At 55.1% G+C, this 9,670-nt stretch overlaps 2 protein-coding genes across 2 annotated transcripts in view; both read left to right on the top strand.

Moving 5' to 3' along the window:
* SH3BP1 (SH3 domain binding protein 1) overlaps positions 1–199 on the top strand; it is a 12,181-nt gene extending 11,982 nt beyond the window's left edge. The window contains exon 19 of the mRNA XM_007454051.1: positions 1–199. This exon is cut by the window's left edge and continues 27 nt beyond it. Coding sequence (XP_007454113.1) covers positions 1–199 — 199 coding nt within the window.
* Positions 200–3,308: 3,109 nt separating this feature from the next.
* On the top strand, positions 3,309–9,670 carry PDXP (pyridoxal phosphatase). The gene is made up of 2 exons (XM_007454050.1): positions 3,309–3,944; positions 8,348–9,670. Exons 1-2 carry the CDS (start codon positions 3,371–3,373, stop codon positions 8,662–8,664), a joined length of 891 nt encoding a protein of 296 aa, XP_007454112.1. The 5' UTR covers positions 3,309–3,370; the 3' UTR covers positions 8,665–9,670.

The following is a 9,670-nucleotide window of genomic DNA, read 5'->3' as shown; positions in this document are numbered from 1 at the left end:
GCCCCCCCCCGCCTCCCCCAGCCCGGCCTCCCTGGGCCCAGCCTCCCTCGCCCCAGTCTCTCTGAGCGCACCTGCCGATGTGGACCTGGGGGCGGCCGCAGAGGAGGGAGGGGCCCCTGCGGCTGCAGGCAGGGCCCCCACTCCCCCAATTATCCCCCCTCAGCCCCGGCCCAGGAGCCTCGCCTCAGAGACCGACTGAGCCGGCGGCTTCTCCCTGACAGCCCTCAGCATCCCCTCCTCCCCACCTTGTCCTCCCAGGACACAGCCCTCACCCCTCCCAAGGGGGTAAGGGCCTCCAGCCTTTGCCTACAAGTGCCTCGGTGTCCGCTGGGTCGGCCCCCACGGCAAGGAGGACTCAGGACAGTCCTCCACTTCCAGAGCTCTTACTCTTGGATCCACCCTGGGCTTGGGGGCACCCCTCAGCCAACTCCCCACTCTCTGGCAGGGTCCCAGGGGAGCCGCCGGAAGGAAGGAGAGGCTTGCCTGCTCCTACAGGACTTTTATTTTTCTCTTGCTAACATATTTTTTTGTAAGGCTGGTAAATAAATTATTTTGGACAAAACTGGAGCAGCTGCCCAAATGATAGTTTTATTTTCTGTTCTTGAAATAAAGAAGCCACTTTGATAAAGGGGAAAAAATTACCTATTCTTTGCCTCCTTTCTTTTTTCCTGTCTGAAATAATAACAGCCAACATTTTTAGCACTTACTCTGTGCTACCCATTGTGCATTTCTATGCCTGATTTCCATTTAATCCTCTTCCAGGGAAGTAAATCCCATTACCTCTTACAGGTGAGGAGACTGAAGCTCAGAAAATGACCAAGGTCACATGGCAAGTGAGGCATGGACCTGGCGCAAGTCTGCCTGATTCCAGAGCCTGGATCTGTCCCTCACATCCTGAGCAGTTTATTTAACTTCTTGGAGTTTCCTTCATCTGTGAAAACATTTAACAGCTTCCACCACAGAAACGTTGGTTTGAGGATTAAAAGAGACACACTTGTGAAGACCAAGGTACCGCCCCTGCACACAGAAGTGCCCTATAAGTGATGACTGCTTGCTGTTTCCCCCAACCTGTGGCGTTCTCTGTTCCTGGAGAAGGCAGGGAAGGCTCCCCCGTGGAGCAGGGATGGATCTGTCCTCAAATATTCCCTGAGGCTGCTCTGTGCCAGACTCTGGGCTAGGTCCCAACTCAGCCCTATGCCCTAGGAGCTCCTGGGAACGGACGGGCAGGAGAACTGACAATTAGAATCAAGTGTCATGGGGGTTCCCTGATGGTCCAGTGGTTAGGACTCCACGCTTTCACTGCCGAGCGCGCAGGTTCAATCCCTGGTTGGAGAACTGAGATCCCATAAGTTGCGTGGTAAGGCCAAAAAAAAAGAAAAAGAATCAAGTGTCATGGCACTGGGAACCCATGTTGGCACACTTAGGGGCAAGCCAATTAACCCAGACTGGTTGTGTGTGTGTGTGTGTGTGTGTGTGTGTGTGTGTGTGTGTTTATGTGTGTAGGGTGAAGGTCAAGAAGGCTTCTTGGAGGAGGTGATATTGAGGGGGAGTCTTTCAGGAGCTGGCCAGCTAAAAAAGGGAAGAAGGAAGAACATTCCAAGCAAAGGAGACCACCTATGCAAAGGCCAGGAGCAAATGCCCAGGGCACTGAGAAAAAGAAAATATCAGCCTCAGAGCCTGAGTGACAGGGTGTGGCTTTTCCCAGGTCTTTGAAGCTCCAGTTGCTCCTGGGGGTCAGACACGTCTTCAGAACCTTCTCAGAGGTTGGCAGACAACCTCAGAATTGTGGCACATTCCTCCCCAAGTGGGGACCTAGGCAGCTGGGTCCCATCATTGCCCTGGGCAACTGGCTACTGCTGCTCTGTCTCCTTCCCGCTCCAGGGTCCTCGGGTGACAGGATGCCTCTAGCCCAGTGCCTCTCCACTCTGGCCTCACAGTAGAATCCCTGGGTAATTAAAACGGCAAAGAAATTTTGAAATGCCGGGTCTCACCCAAAACAATTAAACTAGAATTTCTGGGATCCTGCAACACATTGGTATTTGTTGTTGTGGTGGTGGTGGTATGCAGGCCTCTCACTGTTGTGGCCTCTCCCATTGCGGAGCACAGGCTCCGGACACGCAGGCTCAGCGGCCATGGCTCATGGGCCCAGCCGCTCCGCGGCATGTGGGATCTTCCCGGACCGGGGCACGAACCCGTGTGCCCTGCATCAACAGGCGGACTCTCAACCACTGCGCCACCAGGGAAGCCCCACATTGGTATTTTTAAAAAACGGTTCTCAAAAGTCATGGAATTGGACATCCCTGGTGGCTCAGTGGTTAAGAATCCGCCTGTCAACGCGGGGGACACGGGTTTGAGCCCTGGTCCGGGAATATCCCACATGCTGCGGAGCAACTAAGCCTGTGCGCCACAACTACTGAGCCTGCGCTCTAGATCCTGCAAGCCACAACTACTGAGCCCGTGTGCCACAGCTACTGAAGCCTGCGCATCTAGAACCCGTGCTCCCCAACAAAGAGAAGCCACCTCAATGAGAAGCCCGTGCACCGCAAGGAAGAGTAGCCCCCACTTGTCGCAACTAGAGAAAGCCCACGCACAGCAACGAAGACCCAAAGCAGCCAAAAATAAATAAATAAATATATTTTTTTAAAGTCATGGAACTGTACATTTAAGATCTACACATCTTACTGTATGTAAATTATATCTCAAAAAAAAAAAAATCGTTCCCCTGGGGACTCCACCACACAGCCAGAGTGGAGAACCACTGGTCTAGACCAAGGGCTCCAGCGTCCGAGAGGACACCGTGTGCCTCTCTCCTCAACACACCCACACTCTTCTCAGGACCTCGCTCGGAACTCAGTGTGATCACGGTTCAGAGAGCAATGAGATTTGACCCAAAGATAACAGCTCCTTTAGCATCTGTTTTCCTCCTAGCAACCAGCCGTCTTAAGCTTCTGATTGGCTGGGGAACGCGGAGTGGGCCATATTTTCTACTTGTAACTCTTTATTGGTCAAAAGGAGCGTCAGTCTCTCAGCCTCCCATCCCTGCAAGAAGCTAGTTAGGGCTGAAGCTCAGCGACTACTGGCCCAGCGGAACTAAGGGGAGTGACGAAGGACCAGGCTAGGCCGTCGTTGGTCCCTTTCCCTCGGTGGCGGCCGCGATTCCGCCCTTTTCTCCAGGTTCCCTTAGCTCGCGGCCCAGCTCCTCCCCGAGACTCTAGCCCCCATTGGCCGCGGGCCAGGCCGTGACCCCGCCCCCTGGCCCTTGCGGCGCGCCGATTGGCAGGTGCCGGAAATCAGCCAGCTGCGGACGAGCGCGCCGTGCTCGCAGAAAGAGAGCGGCGCGGCGCGAGCGTGCAGGCAGCCAGCCGGCTGCATGGCGCGCTGCGAACGGCTGCGCGGCGCGGCCCTGCGCGACGTGCTGGGCCGGGCGCAGGGGGTCCTTTTCGATTGCGACGGGGTGCTGTGGAACGGCGAGCGCGCCGTGCCGGGCGCCCCGGAGCTGCTGGAGCGGCTGGCGCGGGCTGGCAAGGCGGCGCTGTTCGTGAGCAACAACAGCCGGCGCGCGCGGCCCGAGCTGGCCCTCCGCTTCGCGCGCCTCGGCTTCGGGGGGCTGCGCGCCGAGCAGCTATTCAGCTCCGCGCTGTGCGCTGCGCGCTTGCTGCGCCAGCGCCTGCTCGGGCCGCCGGACGCGCAGGGCGCGGTGTTCGTGTTGGGCGGCGAGGGGCTGCGGGCCGAGCTGCGCGCCGCGGGGCTGCGCCTGGCGGGGGACCCCGACGAGGACCCGGGCTCGGCCCCGCGCGTGCGCGCCGTGCTGGTGGGCTACGACGAGCACTTCTCCTTCGCTAAGCTGAGCGAGGCCTGCGCGCACCTGCGCGACCCCGACTGCCTGCTGGTGGCCACCGACCGCGACCCGTGGCACCCGCTCAGCGACGGCAGCCGGACTCCCGGTGAGCGCGGGGCTGGCGGGGAAACTGAGCTAGGGCGCTTATGCCTCCACTCCTGCGAGTGGGGTGGGGAAGGGGCGTATCCAGGTGACAGGTGGGGAACAGGAGGGATGTGAGGGCGGTCCCCACCCAGCAAGAGCCCAGGATGCTTCCATGTCCACATGTGGTAATTCTTGCAACCGTCACCCTGTGAGGGGCAGCAGTGGGGTCCCGGTTTGACAGATGAGGAAACTGAGGCCCATTGTGGCTCAAGGAGTTGCAGGAGGAATCCAGGGCCCCGACTCCCAATCCTAGCCTTTCTGAACCAGCCTCAAGGGCTCCTGTCATTTTCCCCACCCGCCATCGGGGTGAGGTCGGAGAGTTGGGGACAAAGCCTGGAAGGATTCCCCCCGCCACCGTTGGAGGTTTGGAACAGGAGTTTCTAGCGGCAGGTTGAAGGCAGGTGTGCGGGGAGCACAGAAGGTGGATGCAGTTTGACCTGAGTTCCAGTTCCAGCTCCAGGGCTCTGTAATCTTGTTAAGTTACATAACCTTTGAGCATCTCTGCCCTGCGTGTAAAATGGGAATAGTAACCATGACAGTTTCGCTGAGGAGAGAGTGATCAGGATGAGTGCCTGCCACACAGTAGGTGCTCAGATGATGTAAATTGTATCCAAGACCTCTCCTATTACAGAGCTTTATGAAGCACCTTGGTGTCTGTTATTTAGTTTCAGAATTACTCTGGAGATGGAAGGTATTGTCCCATTTCCCAGTTAAACTGAGGCTAAGAGAAGGAAAGTGAGCCACCCAAGAAAGAGCAAGAGGATCTGAACTTGGATCTTGAGGCCACCTTACCCCCAACCTCTAAACCCCACCCCCTCCATCCAAGGCACTCTTCACTGCTGTCATTTGGGAATTCAGATCTGCAGAGAAAGCAGGAGCAAGTGAGCCTCCTACATCTTGGAGGGTTCAAGTTAGACAAGAGCAGGTGGTAGCAGAGGCTGACAGTAGTGAGTGTGTGTGTGGACAGGGACACACACTGAGGGCAGGGACAGATCTCCATGACTCACTCCCTGCTGGCCACTGACTCGATTGATACCGAATCCTAGGAGGGCAGGGTGGAATCGATTGAGGAGTAGACACAGTATTAAGATGGGTGGCAGGGAGGTCCTAGAGCTGAGGAGATCTGGGAAAGCTTCCTGGAGGAGGCATCTTGCAGGACAGGGCACTAGGGAATGGAACAGGGCTGGAGCCATGGCAGAACCAGTTCCAGGCTGAGAATCTTATAGTTCTAGGCCCGTCTTAGCTTTGCTGCATGACCACTTCAGTTTCAGTTTCCCCATAAATCCAAGGTGAGGGCGCTGGTCAGGGCTCCCAGCTGCACTAGCTCCTGCCTGCCCTAGGCCATGCTATGAAAAGTGAATTTCTTTGGAGGCCTCAAAGCTCAGGTTAAGGTTTGGGGTTCAGAAGCTCCCCCAGGGGCTCAGGAAGGATGGTGTGGAGGAGCTAGGGAGAGACCAGGCCCTGCCCACGCGTGCCCCTTGGGTCTCACCACCCATCTGGCTTTGCCCGCCAGTTCTGCTGGTCATTCCCACAGCCAAGAGGGGGAGACAGAGCTTAACAAATACAGCGCTGGTGTCCTGTTTGGGCACAGCTGAATCATGCAGCTTTGAAAGTGGAATAAAAACACTAATAAAGGCCCCAGTATGCATAAAATCTGAAATAATGCTAATCTCACCCCAGTTCCCCCTCCCCAGTCCCTATGGGTCTGCTAAATTGTGTGTTTACCTATCTACCATGTGGCAGCCACTTGAGCTGGCAAATAGAAATGCCTGTTGTCTTAGGAATACATCACCAGCAAAACATATGCCAGCCTTGGATGACAGGATGTTGAGAAGAGTGGGATGTAGTGGTCTGAGGACACAGTTACGTTCATAGACTCCCCTGCTTGGATGCTCGCTCACCCAGGGTACGGATCTTAGTTTCATTCACTGCTTTATTCCCAGTGCCTCACACAGTGCCTGGCATATAGTTGGGCCTCAGTAATATTGGCTGAGTGAGTGAGGTGGGACATAGGGGGCCAAGAGGGATCGGCTCCGACCTGGTAGGAAAGGAAGATGCTGGGACTTCCCTGGTGGCTCAGTGGTTAAGAATCTGCCTGCCAATGCAGGGGACACGGGTTCAAGCCCTGGTCCGGGAAGATCCCACATGCTGTGGAGCAACTAAGCCCGTGTACCACAACTGCTGAGCCTGCGCTGTGGAGCCCGGGTGCCACAACTGCTGAGGCCCACGCGCCTGGAGCCCGTGGTCTGCAACGGGAGACGCCACCACAACAAGAGGCCTGCACACAGCAACGAAGAGTAGCCCCTGCTCGCTGCAACTAGAGAAAGCCCCCGTGCAGCAACAAAGACCCAACACAGCCAAAAATAAATAAGTAAATTTATTTTAAAAAGGAAAGGAATATGCTGACAGAGCTACCATTCTTTTTTTTTTTTTTAATCTTTATTATTTATTTATTTTGGCTGTGCCAGGTCTTAGTTGCGGCATGCAGGATCTTTAGTTGCAGCATGCATGCGGGATCTAGTTCCCCGACTAGGGATCAAACCCAGGCCCCCTGTATTGGGAGCACGGAGTCTTACCCACTGGACCGCCAGGGAAGTCGCCAGAGCTACCATCCTTGAGCTGAGAAAATCACTTTGGGGTGACGCAGTTGAGTTCCCATCCTGGAAGGAATTTCTAACTAACAGGGCAAATGGCTTTTCTTCCCTACCCAGTTCTCAGGAAAACAAGCAGGCAAGTTCTAGGTCAGAGGTCAGGGAGACCTTCCCAACAGGGTTGCTCTGGGCCAGCTCTGCCTTGATCCTAAGGAAGTTCCTCCTCGTCTGGGGGCCGCAGGGCTGAGGATTCTTCCTGTTTGTGCACCTTCTGTGTCTTCGGCTTAATCAAGTTGAGTATCATCCCCTACGAGAAGGGAGACAGGAGGCCCAGAGCATTTGGGGTCAGACCAGTGGAGTACTGATGTCTAGTAACTGGGAGAGTCTTGATTTATGCCTTTTGCCAATTTCTGTGGCGTAAGTACTCCCCCCACTGTGGCTGATTTCAGCCTACCAACGTGAAGTCACTTATCATGGGGCTGGGAAGATATGTACACACCATGCTGTAATATTTCCATCATTAGGATGCAAGTAACCTCAAAAGCATAGATAATGGTAAAATAATTAGGAAGTGATGAGTTTTGAGAATGTATTACCTTTGTTTTAAACATATTTCACTTGATTGTTAAGTTTATATAAGTTGACTTTTAATAGTGGCTTTGTTTAACCACCAACTCATTTCAGAATTCCTGAAAATGAAACATTCGGCACTCCCAAGCCAGTACAGGCTGGCCCTGCATGTGTCTGGGTCAGACCTACCTGAATGCATATCCGTTGTCTGCCACTTACTAAGCTGTGCAACCCTGGACAAGTTACTTAACGACGCTGAACCTCAGCTTTCTCATCTGTAAAATGGGCGTTCATGAGCTCCCACACAGCCCCTGGCACTTTAGAATGTGCTCATCATTAGTGTGAAGGTAGAACATTCTGGCACAAAGATGTACCCCTGAGACGGGCACAGTGGACTCATTGTGTGGGACAGGATGGTACTGGGCTGGGAATTAGCCTTTTCTAGACAGTCCTCCTATTGTTAAACACTTGGGTGCGTTCCACAATTTTGCTTATTATAGTTACTGAGGCCACGGACATCTTCAAGCATGTAGCTGTTTGTCTCCAGTTTGAATTCTCGCCTTGTGATCACTTTCCCAGTGGAGGCTGACTGGGTCAGAGGTGCGAACATTTCTGTGCCCTGCTGTGTTCCGAAAGGGCTGTGCCAGTTTCCGATGCCAGGAGCGCACATTCTTGTAGCAATGACCACAACTGCTGTTTGTTAAGGGCTTTTCTGTTTCCAAAGCACTTGCCCCTGTGGTGCTCACAGCACCTCTTTGAAGGTAGGTATTACTTGGATCCCCCTTTCCAGTGAGTCTAGGGAAACTCAGAGAGGTTGGCTTGCCCAAAGGCGTGTGGCTGCCTGGGTAAAATTGTGAACCACACACAGGGCTGAATGAGCCATGCAGTGGCTCATTCAGGCCTTACAATACCCACATGAGATACTGCCGTTGATATCCCCATACAAGAGATGGGAAAACTGAGGCACAGGGAGGTTAAATAGCCTGCCCAAGAAAGGTGGAGATAGGGTGTGAATGCAGGCATCTGGCTGCAGAGCCTGTGCCCTTAACCCCTACACTAAGACTTGGAAGCAGGTGGCCTTTTAACTCATTTCAGTGCCTAATTTGACCCCCATGCCCAGCTGCCTCGATGGGAATTCCAGTTTCCGGGCCTGGTTGCTTTCCCCGCTGCCACCCGCATTAACCGAGTCTCCATGTCCCTGCAGGCACCGGGAGCCTGGCTGCCGCCGTAGAGACAGCCTCAGGCCGCCAGGCCCTGGTGGTGGGCAAGCCCAGCCCCTACATGTTCGAGTGCATCACAGAGCACTTCAGCATGGACCCCAGCCGCATACTTATGGTGGGCGACCGCCTGGAGACCGACATCCTCTTCGGCCACCGCTGTGGCATGACCACCGTGCTCACGCTCACAGGCGTCTCCCGTCTGGAGGAGGCCCAGACCTACCTGGCAGCTGGCCAGCACGACCTCGTGCCCCATTACTATGTGGAGAGCATCGCGGACATGATGGAGGGGTTGGAGGACTGAGCCCACCTGACCGGCAACTGCGGCTGCAACCCTTGCTCACCCTGTTCCTGTAGGTGGAGGTGATGGGCCAAGAGCTGCATTAAGGGCGACCAGCGCCCTGGGCCCAGTTTCTACCCTGGTGGGGCTGGAACCCAGGGAAGATGTCAGGGCCCTCGGACCCCCTTCCAGCAGTGGCTGGGCACTCTGCTGTCCCAGAAGCTGCCCCCCTCCCTGCCACTGGTTTACCCTGGCCTGACCCAGCCAGGTGGCCTTATATCCTGCCCTGTGACCTCCGCTTGTTTAAACTTGGGCCCTGCTGCCTTGTGAGGACTTCCCCCAACCCTGAGCACTTAATCCCCTACCTCCTCCCTGGGGCCTCTAGGGCTCTACCTGCTCCTGGGTTCCTACTGACCAATCAGAGGTCTAGGTAGCCATGAATCATTATTGTCCTGAGCCCTGAATGGACCGATCAGAAGGCTAAGTGATAGTGACTCGATGCTGTTGGGTCTTGAGTGGACCAGTTGGGAGCCTAAGCGACAATGACCCTTTCTTGTCCTAGGTCCTGGGTAGACCAATCAGGACCCTAGGTAATAATGACCCATTAGTCTCTTGGATCCTGAATAGAACAATCCAGAAGCCTGAGAGACAGTGGCCTCTTGACAATCTGGGTCTGACTGGACCAGCCAGGGGTCCAGATTTCTGTTCATAAATAGGGGTCCAAGTGTGAAGACACCCCTCCTCCACAAAGGGGGCCACTTGGTGGCTCTGGGGGCTTCTGTAGCTGAGAGCCCCACCCTCCCTGATCACGGTACCAGACCAGTGTTGACGGTGGTCACAGCTTGGGAGGGGGGCTTTTGTGGCCCGCCCCCCATGCTGTCAGTGTTTGCTGTGCCACCTCTCCACTGCGCCCACCCCCAGCTATTTATTATTGCGTGCCAGTGATGGTGGGGATGGGGGCTGGGCCTTCCCTGCCACCTCCACCCTTGTTGTAACCAGTCCTCCCGTACTTAATAAAGTGCGAGTGGGA

Source organism: Lipotes vexillifer, unplaced genomic scaffold (genome assembly GCF_000442215.2).
Source record: "Lipotes vexillifer unplaced genomic scaffold, Lipotes_vexillifer_v1.1 scaffold382, whole genome shotgun sequence".
In the NCBI taxonomy this organism is placed as follows: Eukaryota; Metazoa; Chordata; class Mammalia; order Artiodactyla; family Lipotidae; genus Lipotes; species Lipotes vexillifer.
Note: the sequence above shows the minus strand (reverse complement) of the source record. Positions and strands in the feature narration are given on the sequence as shown.

What these genes read in the sequence shown, in the direction of transcription:
- PDXP (XM_007454050.1), top strand. Translation starts at nt 3,371, where the DNA reads ATGGCGCGCTGCGAACGGCTGCGCGGCGCGGCCCTGCGCGACGTGCTG. An exon ending in CGACGGCAGCCGGACTCCCG is followed by an intron (nt 3,945 to 8,347) that starts GTGAGCGCGGGG and finishes ATGTCCCTGCAG; the next exon opens with GCACCGGGAGCCTGGCTGCC.